The sequence below is a fragment of the Marmota flaviventris genome, chromosome 19 (genome assembly GCF_047511675.1).
Source record: "Marmota flaviventris isolate mMarFla1 chromosome 19, mMarFla1.hap1, whole genome shotgun sequence".
NCBI lineage: Eukaryota > Metazoa > Chordata > Mammalia > Rodentia > Sciuridae > Marmota > Marmota flaviventris.
In genome coordinates, this window is record NC_092516.1 from 5,329,656 (window position 1) to 5,351,437 (window position 21,782).

At 51.5% G+C, this 21,782-nt stretch overlaps 1 protein-coding gene across 1 annotated transcript in view; it reads right to left on the bottom strand.

The window, feature by feature from the left end:
* C19H16orf96 (chromosome 19 C16orf96 homolog) overlaps positions 1-21,782 on the bottom strand; it is a 37,821-nt gene that overhangs the window by 8,646 nt on the left and 7,393 nt on the right. The window contains exons 2-14 of the mRNA XM_071605751.1: positions 18,628-18,732; positions 16,660-16,740; positions 16,383-16,469; positions 16,219-16,307; positions 15,845-16,136; positions 14,798-15,463; positions 13,904-14,663; positions 12,376-12,461; positions 11,957-12,067; positions 5,872-5,946; positions 5,376-5,540; positions 1,102-1,220; positions 630-692 (exon numbers count right to left, since the gene is read on the bottom strand). Of these exons, the coding sequence (XP_071461852.1) occupies positions 630-692; positions 1,102-1,220; positions 5,376-5,540; positions 5,872-5,946; positions 11,957-12,067; positions 12,376-12,461; positions 13,904-14,663; positions 14,798-15,463; positions 15,845-16,136; positions 16,219-16,307; positions 16,383-16,469; positions 16,660-16,740; positions 18,628-18,732 (2,699 nt within the window). The remainder of the gene's footprint in view (positions 1-629; positions 693-1,101; positions 1,221-5,375; positions 5,541-5,871; positions 5,947-11,956; positions 12,068-12,375; positions 12,462-13,903; positions 14,664-14,797; positions 15,464-15,844; positions 16,137-16,218; positions 16,308-16,382; positions 16,470-16,659; positions 16,741-18,627; positions 18,733-21,782) is intronic.

Below are 21,782 nucleotides of genomic sequence, written 5' to 3' on the forward strand. Positions count from 1 at the left end.
ATTCATTTTAAAATGGTTCATTTTAGGGCTGAGGTAGTGCTGGCGGGGGGTGAGTGCTTGACTAGCATGCATGAAGTCCTGATTTAGAGTCCCAGCACCGCAAATAATAATAATAATAATAATAATAATAATAATAATAATAATAATATAATTAATTTCATATTATGCAAGTATTGGACCAGCAAGTAGAACAAAGTTGTGCTCTTGCTGACAATGATTCCTTCCTTTTTTTTTCTTTCTTTATTTTTGGGGGGTGGGGTGGAGCACTGAGTCAGACCCTAGATAGGGTTGGCGAAAGAACAAGGAGAGAAGCAGTGCCTGCCATCACCAGAAGAGAGGAGGAGGGGGCTGAGGATACACTCAGTTGGTAGAGTACTTGCCTCGCCTCGCATGCACAAGGCCCTGGGTTCAAACCCCAGGTCCAACACACAAAAGAGAAGAGGGGAGGAAGGGGTCTAGAGAGGACATGCGCGGCTGGAGCTCTGCAGACCCTGCCTGAGCGCGGTGCACACGGGTATGTATACAGTGGAGGCCTTTAGGGAGCACAGGGGTGCATTTTACTTGATCTCTGCAGCACGGTGCCTGGGGCGGGCACACGTGGCCTTTACCGTCCCTGGCGCGGTACTCACGGGCCGGTCATCATCTCCACTGGCCGGTCGCAGGAAATGCACTTCACCCGCTCAAACAGTTTCCTGAAAGGTAGGCGGTCGGGCATCAGGGGTGGCCAGGTCCCCCCACTCCCGCCCCAGCACTGTCTGTGTCCTGGTCCGAGACTGAACGTGCTGTGCCTCCCGCCCGTCCAACCCTCCTCCGTTGCGAGCTGAGGGCTGCAGCCCCCTCTGACACTGGGGCCCTCTGTGGGACTGTCTGGGTGGACGGTCAGGGTCCCTGGCCCAGGCCCCAGATGTGCCCCGGCCTCCCATGGTCCACATGGTCCCTTCCCTCTCTGAGCCTCAGTATCCTCGTTTGCAGCAAAAGGCCTGGAGCCCTGCAGCCAGAGGCAGCAGAGCTGCCCACTCAGGTCCCAGACCCGACCCTGTGCCCATGGTCTGGAATCCAGGGGTGCCCGAGGCTGGCAGCCGCAGCCCTCCCGCCGCTCGCCTCCTGAAGCCCGCGGCGCTGTCGGGGTCGTAGAGCAGGCCCTCCAGCAGCAGCTTCTTGACTACTTCCCAGACCTCCTCCAGGCCCTTCTTCAGAAGGTCCAGGTCACTGTGCACCAGCTGCCAGCCCAGGGGAGAAAAGACAGCCGGTCAACCAGCCACACCCAGCTCCCTGGGAAAGGGATCTGCGGCAACCTGCAAACCTCCATAATGAGAATGAGAAGAAGGGGGAAATGAATGGGCTTGGGCTAAAGCCCACAGCCCTCACGGGTGCCATTGGTAGAGGGGAACCGCAAAGTGAGCTTCCCAGAGGCCAAGGCAAAAACACCACCAGCTACCACCTCCAAACCTACTGCCCAACTGCCCATTCTCCCCATGGTCCACATGCATCTGACCTTCACATAGTCCTCACATATTTATTAAGGATCTGACTGTGAAGTAGCTAATTCAGCCACTTTTAGTATACTCACAAAGGACCATCACCATCAATTTTTGAATGTTTGCATCATTCCCCAAAGAAGCCCCCTATTTCCTCCAAAGCCCAGGCTCTGGCAACCACTAACCTACTTTCTGCATTTATTGGATTTGCCCATTCTGGACACCTCACAAAAATATCATACAATAGTTGGCCTTTGGCGTCTGGCCCCTTTCCTTTGGCAAACTATTTCAAGATTCACCCATGTTGCAGCGTGCATCAGAATTTCATTCCTTTTTATGGGTGAATAATATTCTACTGTACTACATTCATGCTACATGATATGAAGCATGGAATAGCATGATCAAATATCATTCCATCATATGGATATACTTTTTAAATTTTTTTTGTTGTAGTTAGACATTTATTTATTTATTTTTATGTAGTGTTGAGGATCAAACCCAGTGCCTCATACTTGCTAGACAAGTGCTCTACCACTGAGCCACAACCCCAACCCCTGGATATACTTTTAAAAAATTTTTTAGTTGTAGATATACATAGTGCTTTATTTTAATTTTTATTTATTTTTATGTGGTGCTGAGGATTGAACCCAGTACTTTACACGTACCAGGCAAGTGTTCTACCACTGAGCTACAACCCCAGCCTCTGGATATACTTTTTTTTTTTTTTTTTTGAGAGGGGAGGTACCAGGGATTGAACCCAGAGGTGCTTAACCACTAAGCCACATCCCAAGCCCTTTTTATTTTTATTTTTTAAAACAGGGTCTCACCGAGTTGCTGAGGCTGGCCTGGAAGTTTCGATCCTCCTGCCTCAGCCTCCCAAGTCGCTGGGATTACAGGCATGCACCACATGTCCAGCACTGGATATACTACATTTTGTTAATTAATTCCTCTGTTGATAGACACTGGGTGTTTTCCACCTTTTGGCTATTATAACTAATGCTCCTATGAAGATTCACATGGAAAATTTTGTGTGGACATAATTTCATTTTTCTTGGGATGAAGTTCTGACCCATGCTATGACATGAATGCGCTTCAAAGACATGGTGCTAAACTAAAGAATTCAGACACAAGAGTGCGCATACTGTGTGGTTCCCTTCATGACAAACATCCAGAACAGGTGTGTGCACACGGAGACTAGTGGTTGCCGGGGGCCAGGGCGGGGAAGAAGGGAGTGACTGCTAAGGACACTGGGTTTCCTTTTGGAAAGATGTGAATGTCTCAGAACTAGACTGAGGTGAGGGCAGCGCACTGTGAGCGTGAATGCCATTGACTGGTTCACTGCAGACTGGTTGATTTTGTGTTCTGTGACTTTCACCACAATTAAAAATACAGAAAGGAGCCGGGCACAGTGGCACACGCCTGTCATCCCAGCTATTCAGAGGCGGAGGCAGAAGGATTCCAAGGTTGAGGCCAGCCTGGGTAACTTAGCAAGATCTTGCCTGAAATTAAAAAATAAATAAATAAATAAAAGGGTTGGGCCCAGCAGTTCAGGAGGCTGAGGCAGGAGGAACACAAGTTCAAAGCCAGCCTCATCAGCTTAGCAAGACCCTAAGCAACTTAGTGAAACCCTCTCTTAAAAAATAAAAGGGGGCGCTGGGGATGTGGCTCAAGCGGTAGCGCGCTCGCCTGGCATGCGTGCGTCCCGGGTTCGATCCTCAGCACCACATACAAACAAAGATGTTGTGTCCGCCGAAAACTAAAAAATAAATATTAAAAAAATTCTCTCTCTCTCTCAAAAAAATATATTAAAAAAAATAAAAGGGGCTGGGGGGCTGGTGTTGTGGCTCAGTGGTAGGGTGCTTGCGTAACATGCATAGCGCTGGGTTTGATTCTCAGCACCACATAAAAAATAAATAAATACAAATAAAGTTAAAAAAATAAAATAAAAGGGCTAGGGATGTGGCTCAGTGGTAGAGCACTCTGGGGTTCAGTCCCTGGTGCCCCCTGGAAATAATACAGAAATGAAAGCAATGAGTATGGAGTCACTTAAAACAACAACCACACAAAAAGCTCTTCATCTGGAAAATCTCAGAGAAAAGCAGAAAGACTAGAATAATTACCCACCACATATCCATCACCTAGATTTAGTAGTTATTAACATGTTGCTATATTTGCTTTATTCTTATTTGTTCCTGGGGATTGAACCCAGGGACACTAACACTGAGCTAAATCCCCAGCCCTTTCATTTTGTATTTTTTAAATAACTAGTTTGTTTGTAGTTGAAGATGAACAGCATGCCTTTATTTTATTTTTATGCAGTGCTAAGGATTGAACCCAGGGCCTCATACATGCTAGGCAAATGCTCTGCCATTGAGCTACAGCCTCAACCCCATTATTTTGTATTTTTGAAACAGGGTCGCTGACACTAAGTGGTTGAGGCTGGCCTCTGCCTTGTGATCTTCCTGCCTCAGCCTCCTGGGGGCCTAGGATTACAGACATGCCACTGTGCCCAACTTGCCTTATTTTTTTTGATACATTATTTATTTAGTTAGTTTTTTTGGGGGTACCAGGGATTGAGCTGAAGGGTTCTGAACCACTGAGCCACATCCCCAGCCCTATTTTGTATTTTATTTAGAGACAGGGTCTCACTGAATTGCTTTAGTGCCTCACTGTTGCTGAGGCTGGCTTTGAACTCGCAATCCTCCTGCCTCAGCCTCCCAAGCTGCTAGGATTACAGGCGTGCGCCACCGCGCCTGGTTTATCATTATTATTATTTTTTTGAGTTACAGAAATCATGACATTTCACTCATGAATATCTGAGTGTTTCTAAAAGATGGGGATGCTTTCATTCATAATCATAATTCCATGATCACATCTAATATAATTAGTGAGAATTCCTGACTTGGGTCACATTTGAAGACCAGGTTTGGAACTGGCTCAACTGGACCAGGAAAAAAAGTAACACTGTTTCCTGTGTTTCGTCTGATCATCTGGGCTGCTGTGATCTTAACCTAGGACAATCTCTGTTCTGTACCCTCTTCCTACCCCCTGGCATTGAGCCACACAGCCTCACACTGTCAGTCTGTCTGTTCTTGCCTCTGTCTGTGTGTGCACAAGGGGCAGCAGGGCTGTGATTCCCTGGACATTCTCTGGGTCTGGCACCTCAGATGAATCAATCAAGGACCAGCATGGTTCCCCCAGGCCCCCTCAGACCCTGCCTTTGCGGGGGTCCTGCCAGGAGAACAATGGTGGTCAGCCTGCAAGACGCTGCCCAGCTGTACCACGTGGAATTCACACCACCAAGTAGTCCCCTCTCGTTGAACAGGGATGACTTAGGTAACCAACAGGATATCACAGAAGTGAGGGAGGGTGCTTCCGGGGTGCAGTCACACAAGACTGTGCAGATTCTTGCTTGTTTCCTTGGGTCACTTGTTCGGGGGGATGTCAGGAGCCATGTTATGAGGCCACTCAAGTGGCTCTGAGGAGGAGGTCTTGTGATAAAGAACTGAAGATTCTTTTTAAAATTAATTAATTAATTTGTGGTCCTGGAGATTGAACCCAGGGGCACTCTACCTCTCTACACTTCCAGCTCTTTTTATTTTTTTGAGACTCAATAAATTACCTAAATAAGTTTGAGGCTGGCCTCAAACTTGTGATCCTCCTGCCTTAGCCTCTTGAGTAGCCTGTGAGAGTGCTGTCTTTGAAATGGCTCCTCCCAGCTCCTTCAGATGCAGCCCTGGACAACACCTTACCTGTGACATTGTGGGAGATCCTGGGCCACCCAGCTAAGCTGCTCCCCAATTCCTGCTCCTCACAGCTGTGAGCATTTGCTGTGGAAGCCGTAAAGTCCTGAAGTAATCCGTCCCGCAGCAGGGGACAGCGGGGCCAGGTGCTCACCTTGGTGCTCAGTTCCTTCTTGAGCTGCTCCACAGCATTCTTCCAGTGGTCATTCTGGGTCGTGAGCTTGAACAAGATGCTCTGAAACGTCTCATGCAGCTCGGTCACGACCGTCTCCAGGTCTGCGCGGTTCGCCTTGCTTGCCAGGGCGCTCTTGTCAGCTTTCTAGGGAGAGAGGGGGCGCAGGGGGCAGGGCTACTGGGGGGGGGACTGGGAGACCTCAGCCCTCTGGAGCCTGGACGTCCAGCCCTTGGGATCTATGTTGGGATCCTCCTCGGGATCTATGAGGCAAGCCAAGGTTTTCCTGCGACAGGGAAGTTGGTGCCTGGTTTTTAAGTTTAGGTGACAGTGTCACTGGGTGGTGAGGACGACTTGTGAGAAGCCTCCCAGCCTGCCTGTAGGAACCAAGGCAGAGGATTCTGGAAGGCTCTGCCTGGGTGGCTCCTCTTCCCTGGTGGGGAGCCGGGGCTTGGGAGGGGACCCTCTGGCCACTCACTTCTCGAAGGTCCTCCTCCAGCGAGCTCTTATTTGCCTTGGTCTGCTCCAGGTTTCTGATTTGAGCCTGGAGATTCTAAGCACAGAAGCGAAGGCTGTCAGCCACCTTTGCAGCCTGAGGACGTCGGCCTCGTGCCTCCACCCCTGCCACGTGCTAAGAGGGGACAACAGGGTGGGTGGACAGCAGGCAGGTGGGCACATTAGAAGGCGTGGCCTCAGGGCTCCCAGTGCCTGTGGGACTCAGAATAGCAGCCCCCTGGGAGGAGGCCCACCCAAGGGAGCACAACCCAGGGTGACGGCTGGTCCCCCTCATCTGGTCTGCAACGGTGTCTCAGTGGGGATCCCCATCTATGTGTGGCACACACTGTGCCCAAGTGCTGGGGGAACCTCTCCTCCCCCCGTGACACCACGAAGCAGCTACTCCCCCGTGAGAGGAACAAAGCTAACCATCTTGGGAATCGCCTTCCCTGTCCCCAGAGGTTGGGTCACTTTTCCTCAAAGCTGTGAAGGCTTCTTCTACTTTGTCCTTCATATCTTGTCTGGCTCTCACCCTTAGGAACAGAACTCCCAACTTTCAGGTGGGATTCAGCTTCTCAGAACCGAGACCACTTTCTCACAGCCTTCCTTACAGATTGGTCTGGCCACGGGGGTGTAAATGGAGGTGGGTGGGTGTCTTTAACTCTCTTAATTCTGTGTCCTCTCGGTGGCTGGCTTGAGTGTTAATGACTGGAATGTCAGCAGCCATCTTGGATCATAAGGTGACTTTTATGAATGGAAGTCACAGAGGAGAAGAAGAAAAATGGAACTTAGATCTCCAACACTGTGGAGCACCTGCCCTCCCTGGATTGACCATCTGGATTTCTTGAACACAAAAGAGAAATACACTTAGACCTCATTTGTTGAAGTCAAACTTAATTCTAATTAACGCACAGCTCCATCACATCCACCTGGTCCCCAGGAGGGCTTCGGAGGTCTAAGCAAGAAGAGGAAGTGTGGGCGGGAGCCCCTGCTTTGACCTCCAGCCCAGCTGTTTCCCCTGACCAATGCTGGTCTTTGGGGCTTATCAAGTCCAGTGCCAGGGCTTGGCTTCTTGGCTCGGGATGCACACTTAACTACTGTAGTTAAAGATCTAGAAATAGAGAGGAGGTGGTTAGGTGGGACTCTAACTGCCTGGGACACCTGTGACCTGGGTTGAATAACAGCTCCCCCCAAATTCATGACCTCCCCCAAAATTCAGATGTAGTTAGTGTAAGTTCACAGTGGAGTAGGATGAGCCCCAAATCCAATAACTGACGTCCCATAAGAAGGCCACAGGAAGACACCCAGAAGCACAGGAAGAGCCACATGCCCAGAAAGACCTGGTCTCAGAATGATGCCCTGACAGGCTGAGGAACTCCCACCCACCCGAAGCCAGGAGGGGCAAGGAGGGGTGTTCCCAGAGCCTTGGAAGGATGAGGCCTCATCAGGGCCTTGATTTCGGATTTCTAGCTCCACACCTGGGAGGAAATAGATGTTTACTGTTTTCAGACGCCCAGTTTGTGGTGATTTGTTACAGCAGCAATAGGAAACTGATGAGCCCAGTCAGTGGCTGAATTAGGGCCCAACCCAAAGCTGCTCTGCGAGCCAGAGGAGCAGGCTGCCTCCCACTGGGTGACCTGGGCTGTTCGCTGTCCTTTGTCTGCGTCTCTGTTCCTCCTCCTCCTTTCCTTGCGCTCTCTTTCTTCTTCCAGTACTGGGGTTTGAACTCAGGGTGCTCCAGTACTGAGCCACATCTTCAGCCCTTTTTATTTTTTTATTTTGAGACAGGGTCTCACGAAGTCACCCACGTTGACCTCGAACCTGTGACCTCCTGCTTCAGCTTCCCAAGTCACTGGGACTACAGGCTGCGCCACCGCACCCGCCGGCCCTGAACTTCCGCACAGGGGTTCTTCTCTAATGATGTGCCATCCACTCCATGGGGACACCTGGGGCTGGTGAGCGTCTCCCAACAGTCAGCTTCGTGTGGTCAGCAGAGCCCGGGAGCCGGGGCAGGGGCGAGGCTGAAGGCTTTGGTCAAGTCTGCAGTGTGGCAGGAGGACTTGCAATTTTCGAGTTGATGTCTTTATTTATTTATTTATTTTTGGTACTGGGGATTGGACCCGTTGAGCTACGTTCCCCGTCAGTGGGAAATTTTTGAGACCAGGTCTTGAGAAGTTGCCCAGGTTGTCACCTCTCCTGCCTTGGCCTCCAGAGCTGCTGGGATTTCAGGGTGCGCCACCGTGTCCGACTCAAGCTTTTATCGTCACAGGCTGTGTCGGTGACTGCCTACTGGTTGTCTAGTTTCATGGACGAGACTGGGTCAGCATGAGCTTCCAAGAGTCCACACGACAGAAGGAAGCAGACTGGGCCCACGGCATTCAGTGAGATGAGTCAGGGACAAGTCTCTGGCCTTCATTTTGGCTCAGGGAAATGTGCCCCCTGGGGTGGATGAGCGCAAAATGGACACAGCTCACCCCCATTCTGAGCCCAGAGGATGTCCAAAGCCCTCCTCAAGGCCTTGGGGAATCCTGGGGGTTCTAGGGTCACCCGTGTCCTGGCTTCCATTTCCTCCTTCTCTCTGTCCTGACCCTGACCCACCCAGAGACGGACCCCTTCTCCACGACCCCTCACCCAAACCAAACACGAATTCAGGAGGTCGTAGGCAGCAGGCCCAGATGGAGGGCACCTGTTCCCTCTGAGCAAAAGCCGGAAAGTCCTTACTGGACGTTCCCACCCTTAAGTCTGCTGAGTCCAAGGTGCTTCTCGGGATCCCATGGCTTCTCCACAGGTCTGGCTCCCTGTCTTCTCTATCCTGCCTCCCGGGAGCGGGAAGAGTGCTCTCACCCTCTCAGGAGATGGGCAGACCACTCACACGAGATGCCAGGCGCGATCCCCATGCCACAAAAGGCACAGACTTCAAGGCCAGCCTCAGCAACTTAATGAGAACTCATCCCCAAATAATAAAGAATAATGAAATAATATTCCATACCCACAAGAATTTCTGAAACAAAAAAGATCGACAATATTAAATGTTGAGGAGGATGTGCACAATTGTGGGGAGTGAAAAGTGGCATGCTACCTTGGAAATGGTTTGACAGGTCTTTTTCTGATTGCAGCACTGAGGAGTGGATCTGTGGGTGCTCTTCCACTGAGCTACACCCCCAGCACTTTTTATTTTGAGACAGGGTCTCACTAAGTTGTTGAGGCTGGCCTTGAACGTGCTTGCAATCCTCTTGCCTCAGCCTCCCAAGTCACTGGGACCCCTGTGGTTTACAAGGGTCTTTCCTCCGCAAAGACAACCTCTCCAGACACTCCAGTGGAGCACAGTCGCACTTAAGCACACAAGGTATGGTCCCATTTATGTGAAGTCCAAAAGCAGGCAAAACTAACCTAGGGCGATGGAAGACAGAACAGTGGCTAGCTCTGGACAATGGGTGTTCCCCTGGGAAAGGGAACTTTCTAGGACCATGGAGATGTCTCCATTTTGACTGGACTGTGATCAGATAAGAATGACCTCAGCTCTCATACTTAAGATTTAGGCATGTAAATCACGCTGCAGTTGAAAACGAATCCTGCCACCACCCCAGGCACAAACAGGAGGGACAGGCCAGCGTCTGTGGTGTTGGCAGCTGTGTCCCAGCCCCTAGAGCATGCCCAGTGCAGAGAGAACACTCAATAACGTTTGCTGAGCAAAGATAAATGACTAGGAGTGTTAGGTGGTAGTTAATTAGGAGTTTAAGAAAGTAGCATGGAGCGTATCGGTTATGACCAGCCCTGCCTCAGTGGGGCCTCAAGGTCGCACAAAGCAGCTGTGTCAAGACCCCTGCCTGATCTCAGCCAGATAATCAGCTCCTCTAACAACAGGTAGAAAATGGTAAGTTCCGGAGAGGACGAAGGTATGTTTGCTGGACAGTCTAATTGCCAAGACTCCTTAAGCAAGACACTATGCAAAAGACCAGAGATTCCCGGACGTAGGAGAGCAGAATGAACAAGACCAGAGCCCACCGGCCCCATAACTTCTAGTTATAAAGCCATTTTCAATTAGGACCCACCAGCCAGGCCAAGACAGCAAGGGCTGCCCACAGGTTGCTAGCTAGGGTAGCTTGTCAATCCAGAGCCAAGGGGACACTTGGTGGAGATCTTCCAACAGTCTACCTCTTTCCCCAATTGTTTTCATCAGCTTTTCCACTGCTGTGATCAAAAGACCTGACAAGACCAATTAGAGGAGGAAAAGTTGATTTGGAGCTCACAGTTTCAGAGGTCTCCATCTATAGATGGCCACTTCTAGTCCTTATGGCTCCAGTGAGGCGGAACATCCTGGGGGCAGAGTGTGGTGGAGGAAAGGGGCCCAGGACATCACATCAGAAAGCAGAAAGAGAGCGCTCCCCCCCCCCCCAGACAAAATATAAACCCAAGGCCGTGCCCCAGTGACCAGCTCCTGTAGCCACGCCTTGCCTGCCTGGAGTCACCGCCCAGTTAATCCCCATCAGGAGATTCAGACCCTGCGAGGTCCAAGCTCTCATCACGTGAACCCTCTTGCACGGTCTCACAGGAGAGATTTTGGGGCACAGTTCCCACCCGAACCATAACCAATAAAAGCCGGGACACAAAGATGTGAGCTGCCCCTCCTCTGGGAGGACCCGCTATCTCCTTGAGGGTGCTCCCCCTCCGCTAATAAACACTGCTATACTCTCACAAGCCTGGCTTCTTGCCTGAAAGCATCTCCGGTGACGACACAAGAGCCCAGCACACAAAGCAGTGTCTGCTAAGACCTCATCACAGTAGGATCCGAGTTTCTCAAGACCCCTGTCGTGTCCATCACGTTTCTGCAGACGCCGGGGAAAGCAGGGCAGTGGCACTTCTTCCTGCAGATGGGTCTGCAGCATGAGCACGGCCTCCCTGGGTCTCTGCGGGAGGCCGGACAGCCCTGCTGATGCCCTGCAGCCTGTGTTCATTCACGGGGTGTTGAGCACAGGCTGCAGGAGTTACGTGCTGGACGAAAGTCCTGTTTCAGGTTCCTCCCAGGTGACTTTTATGGGCAATCATATCCTGATGGCATGAGAGCAGGAAGGAGGACAGGACAAGGCCCTGTGTGCTCCGCCTCGTGCCGTTTGGTGGGCCTCGGCTGGCTGCTTCTTCCCTGAGTGACAGCTACTACACCCCTCTTCCCCCTATGCAGGGCCTGGCCTGGAGCTGAGGTCAGTTCGCTCTAGTCCACAGAGGAGGGGCCCCACGACATGGTGACCCAGGCCTCGCTGAAGATCAGAGGCTAACAGAGAGCCCCGAGTTGGCAGAGGACCACGTGGCTCCTGGTCAGTGCTGCTCACAGAAGCCCGAGCACACGGCCCTGCAAATCCTCCATCCACACACAGACCCTCGGAAGATAGCGAGCTCTCCCTTCCAGCCCCTGCCTTAGGCAATGCGTCAGTCCCTTTGCAATGACTTCTCTTCCCTGCAGAGTCCCCTACATGCCCCAACGGGTGACACAGTAATGACATGGAGAGTGATCACAGTGCCAGGGGTTTGCTTTGCCCCCACCCCCCCTTGTTTTTACATCCTGTAAGTTCTACCAAAAGCCGTCTGCCCTGCACTTAGAAGTCCCCATGGGGCCAGTCACGATGACATACACCTGTAATCCCAGTGACTCAGGAGGCTGAGGCAGGAGGATCTCAAGTTGAGGCCAGCCTGGCAACTTGGCTACCCTGGTGTTCCAGAAAGGCTGCAGAGCTGAGAGTTCAGAGAAGCTCGCTCCCCCAGAGTGGGCTGACTTGGGGCAAACGCCATGAGTGTAACTGCTGGGGCCAGAAATTCTCATCCTGCTGACTCATTCAGCAGATGTCACAGAGCCTCACTCTGTTGATACAGAGGCCACAGATGGGCACTGCTCAGGCCCTTCTGTGTATGTGTGTGGGATTTATTCTTAATTAAAGTGTAAGTTACACACAGTAAAATGTCCCCTGGCTCCCCAGGCTTCAGTGCACCCCCTTCTGTAAAACCACAGGGAGCGGTGAAGGCCCGGGCAGGAGCTCTCCCCTGGCCTGCCCTTCGGGGACCCCAGGCCTCCAAACCTTGAACTCATCCACACGAGCCTGGAGCTTTCCCACCAAGCGGTCCAGCACGACGTAGTGATTCTTCATGGACTCTATTTGGGTGCCCCAAACTCTCTCAAGTTCCTCTTCCTAAACAAGGGAGACACAGACGGCTTTTGAGGCTGCCGTGGCTGGAGGAGGCCTGAGGCCAGGAAGAAGGTGCCTGACCTGTGCGTTCTGGACAGTGTGGAACAGCCGCATGGGACTCCTTGGAAGGGATCCGCAGCCACCCGCCCTGGACCCACCCTAGCCGCATCCTTGGCACTGCTGCGCTCCCAGGCCACCTGGCAGCTGGCGGGCAGATGCTCCACCCAGGAGGGGTACGGGGGGGCAGTCCGCCTCCTGCTTGCCTCCAGCCCTCGTCGTCTCAAAAACTCCTTCCTGAGAGGGATACTGACCTTTAGCCTGGACTTCTGGATGTTATTTATCTTGTCCTGCAGTATGTCCACGGCCGCCTCAAGCTTGGAAAAGCCTCCTGCTTGCACTGAAAGCAAAAGAGGGAGTGACTGTGGGGCAGGGAGGGAGCTCCAAATACCTGCTCTTCCCAGGCCCCTACGGCAGGGCTGCCCACAAAAATGTGCCCAGACAGGGCCTCGAGGGTCCACTGGGTCTTCCACAGTCACACTGTTATGAGTGTGTGCATGCACCAGTGTGTGATGCTGGAGACCGAACCCAGGGCTACTCTGCCCCAGAGCTACAGCTCCAGCATCTTTTTTTTTTTTTTTTTTTTTTGGACAGGGTTTTGCAAAGTTGCTGGGGCTGCCTGGAACTCGCGATCCCTCCTGTCTCAGTCTTCTTCTGAGTCACTGGGGTTATAGGTGTGTGCCACTATACCTGGCTAGTGGACACATTTTTAAAAACTCTAAAAAGAACAGGTGGGATTCCTTTTAATAAAGTGTTTTATTTAACCTATATATCCCAATAAGCTCTTTTAAATATGTAATTCAGTTTTCCTGGGAGGGTACTGAGGATTGCACAAGGGCTTGCACTCGCTTAGGATACACTACCACTGAGCTATACCCTCAATACTGTGAAGTACTTCAAAACCATGAAGCCCTTTATTTATTTATTTATTTATTTTTTTGGCATTGCTGGGGATGGAGTCCAGTGCCTTGTGTGTGCTAGGCCAGGGCTAGGCCATAGTCCCAGCCCTGATATTTATGAGAGTCTATGAAATGTATTATACCAAGATTAATAGAAGGGGAGATAGTGAAATTTGTACCAAGTGGCCTACATGCAGTATGGACAAGCAGCCAGAGAGGCCAGATCCATGGAAATAACAGGAGCGGGACACGGCCGCTGGCCAGGAGGAGAGCTTGGGCTGGTACTGCTTGTTTACCACCCTCCTAATCTCAGCCATCCTAGCGTTGACAGGTATCAATAGGGTTCTTTTTAGCTACATGAAGTTCCACTTTCCCCCTAAGGTCTGTGGAAGAGCAGTGCCCATCAGAGGTGCCAGACAGGGACGTGACTTTGGTGATCGCAGTCACTGTACGTCTCAGTGTGCAGAGCCAGGGATCTAAGTGGGCTCCCAGCAGCAGCAGCATCCACTGGGAACATAGCAGAAGTGCCACACTCTCAGTCTGGGATCTGGCTCGGTGTCAGAGTGCTTGCCCAACAGGAGTGAGGCCCTGGGTCCCACTGCTAGTACCACTCCCGCCCCCTGCCAAAAAAAAAAAAAAAAAAGGAAAAAAGCAAAGAAAGTTGGAATTTCAGGAGCAATTTTCCTCTTTACGTGCCAACTTTAGATCCTAAGAGTCCCTCCCTCCCGAGATAGTGCCTCACTGTACATTCCTGGTAAAAGAATCGCAAGTAAGACACTTATGTCAAAGGGATGATAGCTGACAGCTGATACCGATGTCACTGGGGGAGCCCCAGGAAGGACGCAGGCTGCAGGAAGGGCCTGAGCCCCTGCTACCCTCCTACCTAGGTAAGCCAGCTGCTGCTGCAGGTTGTTTGACAGCTGGGCAAACTCTTCCCTCAGGGAGTCATGTCTATCAGGCACTTGGGCTATGTGGCCCATGGAGCGCTTGACCGCCGCCTTCTTGTCCTGGGTGCTCCTTGCCTTCTTGGCAGCCTGCATGGCCTGTGACAGGGTTTTGGTGGGAGGAATGTCCTTGGTGGGGAACTGGGGAGCCAATTCTTCATAATCTACCACCAAGTCTTGTAGCTGCTTGCTCTCCTGATCCAAGGTCGTAGGTTCAGAGGCCCCGCGGGAAGGCCCTGCACCCGAGACATCTGAACGGGTCCCAAAGGGCCCGGAGGCAGCCGCAATGGCGGTTTTAGTAGCCAGTTTGCTGGCAGGGGCATCGGTGATCGCCTTGGCAGCAGCCTTGGCTGTCTGGGCAGCTGAGTTGGCAGCCGCAGCGTAGTTTGCAGCAGCTGCAGCAGCAGCAGCAACAGTGGTTTTCAATTGCTCAAGGGCATTCTGGGGACCCTTCAGGTGTGCTTCCGAGGCCCTAGCCGTGGGACCCTGATCCTTGGTGGCTTCACCTGGGGAAGGCCCAGCCAGAGAGTCTACCATGAGGTAAGGGTAATATTCATCCCCCTTTTCTTCCACAGCTGGGAGCTCTGGGGCCTCAAGAGTCTGGTGTAGCTGCAGTGGAAGAGGCCACGATGATCCCAACTCTGTGGCTGGGGGTGGGGCCCTGGGGGGCTGCTGGGAGTCTGATGGACCTGGGCCAGGCTGGAAAAAGTCAAACAAAGGCCAAGTGCCAGCTCCAGGCCTGCCTCCTGGTGGTATGGGCCAAGCTCCTGGGGCAGGTTGAGGTCTGGGTCCAACTACAGGCAAAACTGCTGGCATGAACCCAGGTGTCACACCAGGCCCCACTGCAGGCATGGTTTCAGGCTCCAGCCCTGGCCCAGGCCCAGGCCCAGGCCCACGAGCAGGCCCAGATTCAGACCTAGAAGCAGGCCCAGTCCCAGGCCCAGTCCCAGGAGCAGGCTCAGCTCCAGGAGCAGGCCAAGGCCCAGTCCCAGGCCAAGGTCCAAGAGCAGGCCCAGTCCCAGGAGCAGGCCCAGTCCCAGGAGCAGGCCAAGGTCCAGGAACAGACCAAGGTCCAGGAGTAGGCCAAGGTCCAGAAGTAGACCCAGTCCCAGGCCAAGGTCCAGGAGCAGGCCAAGGCCCAGGAGCAGGCCCAGTCCCAGGAGCAGGCCCAGGCCCAGTCCCAGGCCAAGGCCCAGTCCCAGGCCAAGGTCCAAGAGCAGGCCAAGGCCCAGGAGCAGGCCCAGTCCCAGGAGCAGGCTCAGTTCCAGGAGCAGGCCAAGGTCCAGGAATAGACCAAGGTCCAGGAGTAGGCCAAGGTCCAGAAGTAGACCCAGTCCCAGGCCAAGGTCGAGGCCCAGGCCAAGGTCCAGGCCCAGGCCAAGGTTCAGTCCCAGGCCAAGGTCCAGGCCCAGGCCCAGGCCCAGTCCCAGGCCAAGGAGCAGGAGCAGGAGCAGGAGCAGGAACCAGCCCAGGCCCTGGAGCAGGAACAGGCCCAGACCCTAGAGCAGGAACAGGCCCAGATCCTGGAGCAGGAACAGGCCCAGACCCTAGAGCAGGAACAGGCCCAGACCCTAGAGCAGGAACAGGCCCAGGCCCTGGTGCAGGAGCAGGAGCAGGAACCAGCCCAGGCCTAGGAACAGGAGCAGGCCCAGGCCCAGGAGCAGGGGCAGGAACCAGCCCAGGCCTAGGAACAGGAGCAGGCCCAGGCCCAGGAGCAGGGGCAGGAACCAGCCCAGGCCTAGGAACAGGAGCAGGCCCAGGCCCAGGAGCAGGGGCAGGAACCAGCCCAGGCCTAGGAACAGGAGCAGGCCCAGAAGCAGGCCCAGGAGCAGGCCCAGGCCCAGGAGCAGGAGCAAGAGCAGGAACCAGCCCAGGCCTACGAACAGGAGCAGGCCCAGGCCTAGGAACAGGAGCAGGAGCAGGGGCAGGAACCAGCCCAGGCCTAGGAACAGGAGCAGGCCCAGGAGCAGGCCCAGGCCCAGGAGCAGGAGCAGGAGCAGGAACCAGCCCAGGCCTAGGAACAGGAGCAGGCCCAGGAGCAGGAGCAGGAGCAGGAATAGGCCCAGGGCCAGGCCAAGGCCAAGGCCCAGGAGCAGGCCCAGGCCCAGGCCCAGGACCAGGCATGAGAGCCTGAGGTTGACCTGGCGCCTGGACACCGCTGAGTAGATCTGCCTGGGCAGGCGGCCAGCCAGTCGGCCAGGCAGTCTGCTGGAGGCCAGGGCCTTGGACGGGCCATGAGACATGGGAAGGCAACCCGGGCTCCTCCTGGGCCAGGGCAGCCTGTGGAGGCTGGTCTGTGGTCTGCCACTGTTTGGACATCTCCAGCTCCTGTGAAGTGGCTTCCTGTGAAAGAGGGGGCCGAAGAGGTGGGCCCACGCCCCTCCCCTCCCCCACTGCCCCTCCTGTTCCTCCACTCACTGGAGTGAACATGGCCTCATGGAGGCCACTCCAGAGCACCAGATCCTCAGCTTTGGGGAGAGCGTGAATCCTGTTCTTGAGAGAATCCTGTGGAGTGGGGTGGGTAGTGCAGGCGTGAGCTGAGGGTGCGTGGCCCTCAGGGGTCTCACTACCCACACAGAACCAGGCTGCCCTCCAGTGGCTCACCAACCACAGTGCCCTCTTCATTTACAGAGAGACCTCCCCACCCTGCCCTGCCCCCAGCCCGAGGGAGGAAGAACAGGACCCTGGCCCTCACCACTTCCTGCTGCAGTATGCTCATCTTCCGGTTCTGCGTTTTCAAGTCCTCAGATAAGAGGTCCACTTTTTCTGGGCATATCTGTCAAATGAGCTGAGTCTGTGGCCTGGAAGACAGGTTCTGATCCCAGTCCTGTTGCTTCCCACAGTGCTAGATGACCAAGAGCTGGAGAAGGGTGAAGAGTTTCCCAGGGAAGGAAAAGGGATGCCAAAGAGTCTATAGACAAATAAGTCTAGGAAACAATGGGCTAAAAAGCATTCAACAGACTTCTGTACCACAGAACTTATCAGAGCCTTGAATGGGCAAAAGCACATTAAGAATCTCCAAGAGGAGGGCACAGTGGTGCACACCTATGTCCCAGCAGCTCAGGAGGCTGAGGCTGGAGAATCGTGAGTTCAAAGCCAGCTTCAGCAACTTAGCAAGGCCATAAATGAGACCCTGTCTCAAAATGAAAAATCAAAAAATGGGCTGGGGGGGGCTGGGATTGTGGCTCAGCGGTAGAGCACTCGCCTAACACGGGCGGGACGGGCGGGACCCGGGTTCAATCCTCAGCACCATATAAAAAAAAAAAAAAGGCATTGTGTTGTGTCCACCTACACCTAAAAAATAAATATTAAAAAAAAAAAATGGGCTGGGGATGTGGCTCAGTGGTTAAGTGTTTCTGGGTTCAATCCTCAATGAGAAAAAAAAAAAATCTTCAAGGAGTAGGCCAGGAAGGCATCGTTTCTCAAGCAGATTGGTCCCAGGGATCCTCTTTAGTGTTTCATAGCATTGCTTCCTGACACTGCCCGTCTACTCAAATAGAATCTACCCAGTCTAAGATGGAAGTTCAAGTGCACCCAGTGACCTATGAAACAGAGGCAACACATTAGTCATGTTATTTGGAGCAGGTGGTCTAACCTTGGCCACAGTGCTGGCCTGGAGATTTGCAGACCCAGCTTCTGACCCCACTGTGGACTAGGGGAAGCTGTCTCGGGATTTAGGGATTCCATGTCTTTCCATGTCATGGTCGAGTCTAGAACAGACTTGGACAAATGGCTCAGAGATGCAGAAGAAGCCAGTATGTGTGCCTGCACTAGGTTTATCCTGCTTTTCAGTGTGAACAGAGTTTTCTTTTTTTTTTTTTAATTTTTTATTGTTGGTTGTTCAAAACATTACATAGTTCTTGATATATCATATTTCACACTTTGATTCAAGTGGGTTATGAACTCCCATTTTTACCCCGTATACAGATTGCAGAATCACATCAGTTACACATCCATTGATTTACATATTGCCATACTAGTGTCTGTTGTATTCTGCTACCTTTCCTATCTTCTACTATCCCCCCTCCCCTCCCCTCCCCTCTTCTCTCTCTACCCCCTCTACTGTCATTCATTTCTCCCCCTTGTATTATTTTCCCCTTTCCCCTCACTTCCTCTTGTATGTAATTTTGTATAACCCTGAGGGTCTCCTTCCATTTCCATGCAATTTCCCTTCTCTCTCCCTTTCCCTCCCACCTCTCATCCCAGTTTGAACAGAGCTTTCAACAGGAGGAAAAGGTGTTCTCTTTCTGCCGAGTTGAGGGACTATAAGCCTGGAGTTTTTAAGAGTCAGGGAGTAGCTGCCTGAACATGAAGCCAACACAGAGGAAGTCATCACCGAGAGGCAGACGCTGAGGGGGCTGAGGGCCTCCATCTGGCTGTGGCTGGAGGTGCCCCTGGACTTTTTAGTAAATGAGAATGAATTCTATTATTTTTCCCAAGTCGGGATGAACTGGGTGTCTGACAACGGACATCCTAACACAGTGGAGTAAGGGGCACTAAGGGGTCACAGGGAGCTCGGGAGGGAGGCCAAGGTCTGGGCCAGGAGGGTTCCCTTCTTCTCCCCTCTTGGCTGCATTCTTTGACCAAGCACAGGCTTTCTAGGCCTGGACCACCAGATGTCTGACCCGCACGGCCAGTGTGGAGGATGCAGAGGAGGAATTACCTTTTCAAAACAATCCTTCATCATGTTCACGTCCTTCCTGAGGGTTTCAACGGTGACCTTGAGTGGGTACAGGTCAGTGAGCAGATCCTGCAGGGTCACCATGGACTGAAGAGGGAGAGAAGAGGGGGAAACCCTGAAGTTGGGTGTGGTTATAGCAGAAGGCAAATGAAGCACAGAGCTTTCTGGTGACGGCATAGTCCTGGGATTCATCTTGACTCTCCCACAGCCTAGGCTGAAAGTACCCAGAGGCCAGCAAGTGCTCCCCAAGACAACAGGGCTGCAAGCCCCCGGCAGACTGGGCGGGAAAGAGGTGTCTCTGCGTTACCCAAAACATCTCCTGCCCTTCCCTGTTTGGTACATGTCAGCAGGCTAGCTACCGAAGGAGGGAGCAGGCTGGTCCCTGGAGGAGAGCACCTGGAGGATCAGAGTCAGGGGAGAAATGACCATGTTTATTTATTTATTTTTTATTTTCTTTAGAAGTTAGGATTGAACCCAGGGGCATTATACCACAGAGGCACATCCCCACCACTTTATACTTTTAATTTTGACACAGAGTCTCACTAAGTTGCTTAGGGTCTTGCTAAATTGCTGAGGCTGGCTTTGAACTTGAGATACTCCTGCCTCAGACTCCCAAATTGCTGGGATCACAGGACATCACAACCACACCTGGCCTGGATTTACATTTTAAAAAGATCTCTCTGGCTGCCTGTGGAGATGGGCTCTGGAGGGTAAATGGGACACCAGAGGACCAGCAATGAGACTTCCAGGCTAAACTGATGGTTGCAAGGTAAGGCTCAAAGCTCGCTGCACAGTTGACTGGGGCTGTCACCACCTCTTTGTAGGTTTCAGATTTCTCAAGCGTTAGGATATGGGAGAAAAAGTGATAAGTTGTACAAAGAGCTTTGTGCCTAGCTAGGCATTCAGTTAACAAATGGTACAATGACAGAAGCCAGTCCTGATGGATAATTACATTAAGTATCAATGTTTTAAATGTTCAGTTAAAAGGTAGAGACTGGAAGAATGGATAAAAAAAATGTAGTCCTAGCTGGGTACAGTGGCACATGCCTGTAATCCCAGCAGCTCAGGAGGCTGAGGCAGGAGGATCACGAGTTCAAAGCCAGCCTCAGCAACTTAGTGAGACCCTATCTCAAAATAAAAGAAAATAATGGCTGGGGATGCTTCTCAGAGGTAGATTTGCCCTGTGTTAAATCCCCAGTACCACCAAGACAGGAGGAGGAGGAGGGAAAAAAGGCTGAAAGAGAAATAGGCAATTTTAAAAAGTACAGTTGGCAGCTACAATACCATATTTCTATTGTAGAATAGAACAACTAGACCGAAGATCAACAAGGAAACAGAAAACCTAAACAACACTAAACCATGCAGACACCAACAGTGTCCACAGAACATTCTGACAATGGCAGAACACACACGAAGAGCACTCTGCCGGGTAGATCGCACGGCAGGAACGTTTTAGAACCGATGTATGTGCTGACCACAGTGGAATTCAACTAGAAGTCAACAGAAGAAACTTGGAAATTCACAGGTGTGTGAGAATTAACTCTCCTAAATCACAAATGGGTCCAAGAAGCCACAGACAAAATTAGGAAATACTCTGAGACGAACTGAAAACAGAGCACGTCACACCAAAACTCACAGGCTGAAGCTAAAGTGGTGCTTAGAGAGAAACGCACAGTGGTCAGTGGCCACACCACAGAGGAAGACTTCCCATCAACAGCCTCACTTCCCACTGGAAGACACTGGAAGAAACAAGGCAAACTAAACCTAAGCAAATAGAAGTAAGAATATTATGAAAAGTACAGTGGAAATTAACGAAATTCCGAAGAGAAAAATCAACAAAACTGACAAACCGTTGAGCTCGATGGACCAAGAAAAAGACAGACTCAAATTACTAGAATCATAAGTTAAAGAGGAGACCTTTCTATTGACTCTACTGAAATAAAAATGGACAAGTTCCTAGGAAGACACAAACTACCAAAATAAACTTAGAAAGAAATTGAAAATGTGACTGGACCTGTAACAAATGATTAGACTGAAGCAGTATTAAAAAGTAAATACCCATCAAAGTCCAGACCCAGATGGCCTTACCACTGACTCCCACAAAACACTTAAAGAGGGGGCTGGGGTTGTGGCTCGGTGGTAGAGCACGTGCGCCTAGCATGTGCGAGGCCCTGGGTTCGATCCTCCGCACCACATAAAAATAAATAAAGGTATTGTGTCCAACTACAACTAAAAAAAAATGAATAAATATTTTAAAAAACACTTAAAGAATTAATGCCAACTCTTCACAAACTCTTAAAAGAAAACAGAAGAGGAAGGAACACTTCCAAACTGATTCAATGAAGCCAGCATTATACTGATACCAAATGCAAAGACAAAAGGAGAAAAGAAAACTGAAATATAAACACAAAGTTCTCAAGAAACTAGCAAACTGGATCTGGCAACATATAAAAAGAATTATATACCATGGCCATGGGGTGGATTAACCCCAGAGATTCAATTAATTCAACATCCAAAAATGAATTAATGTAATATATCACATCAAAAGAAATATGTTATCAACTTTATTTATTTATTTATTTTGGTAACAGGGTTTGAACTCAGGGGCACTAGACCACTGAGCCACATCCCCAGCCCTATTTTGTAAATGTCTTTAGAGACAGGGTCTCACTGAGTTGCTTAGTGCCTCGCTGTTGCTGAGGCTGGCTTTGAACCCACAATCCTCCTGTCTCAACCTTCAATTTTAAAAATATACAATCATCTCAATTGACACAGAAAAAGCATTTGATAAAATACACTCTTACATGAAAAAAAAAAAAAAACTCAGTAAACTGGACGTGGTGATGCATGCCTGTAACTCTAGCAACTCAGGAGGCTGATGCAGAAGGATTGCAAGTTGGAGGCCAGCTCTGGCAACTTAGCAAGACCCTGTATCAAATAACAAAAGGGCTGGGATGTAGCTCAGTGATGAAGTGCCCCTGGGTTCTATCTCCAAAGAAAACAGAACAACAACAAAACAATACTCAGTAAATCAGGACACTTCCTCCACTGGATAAGGGACATTTACAAAAGACCTCGAGTTAGAGCTCAGGGCTCAGCAGCAGAGCACTTGTCTTGCGGGCTCAATGCCCCAGGTT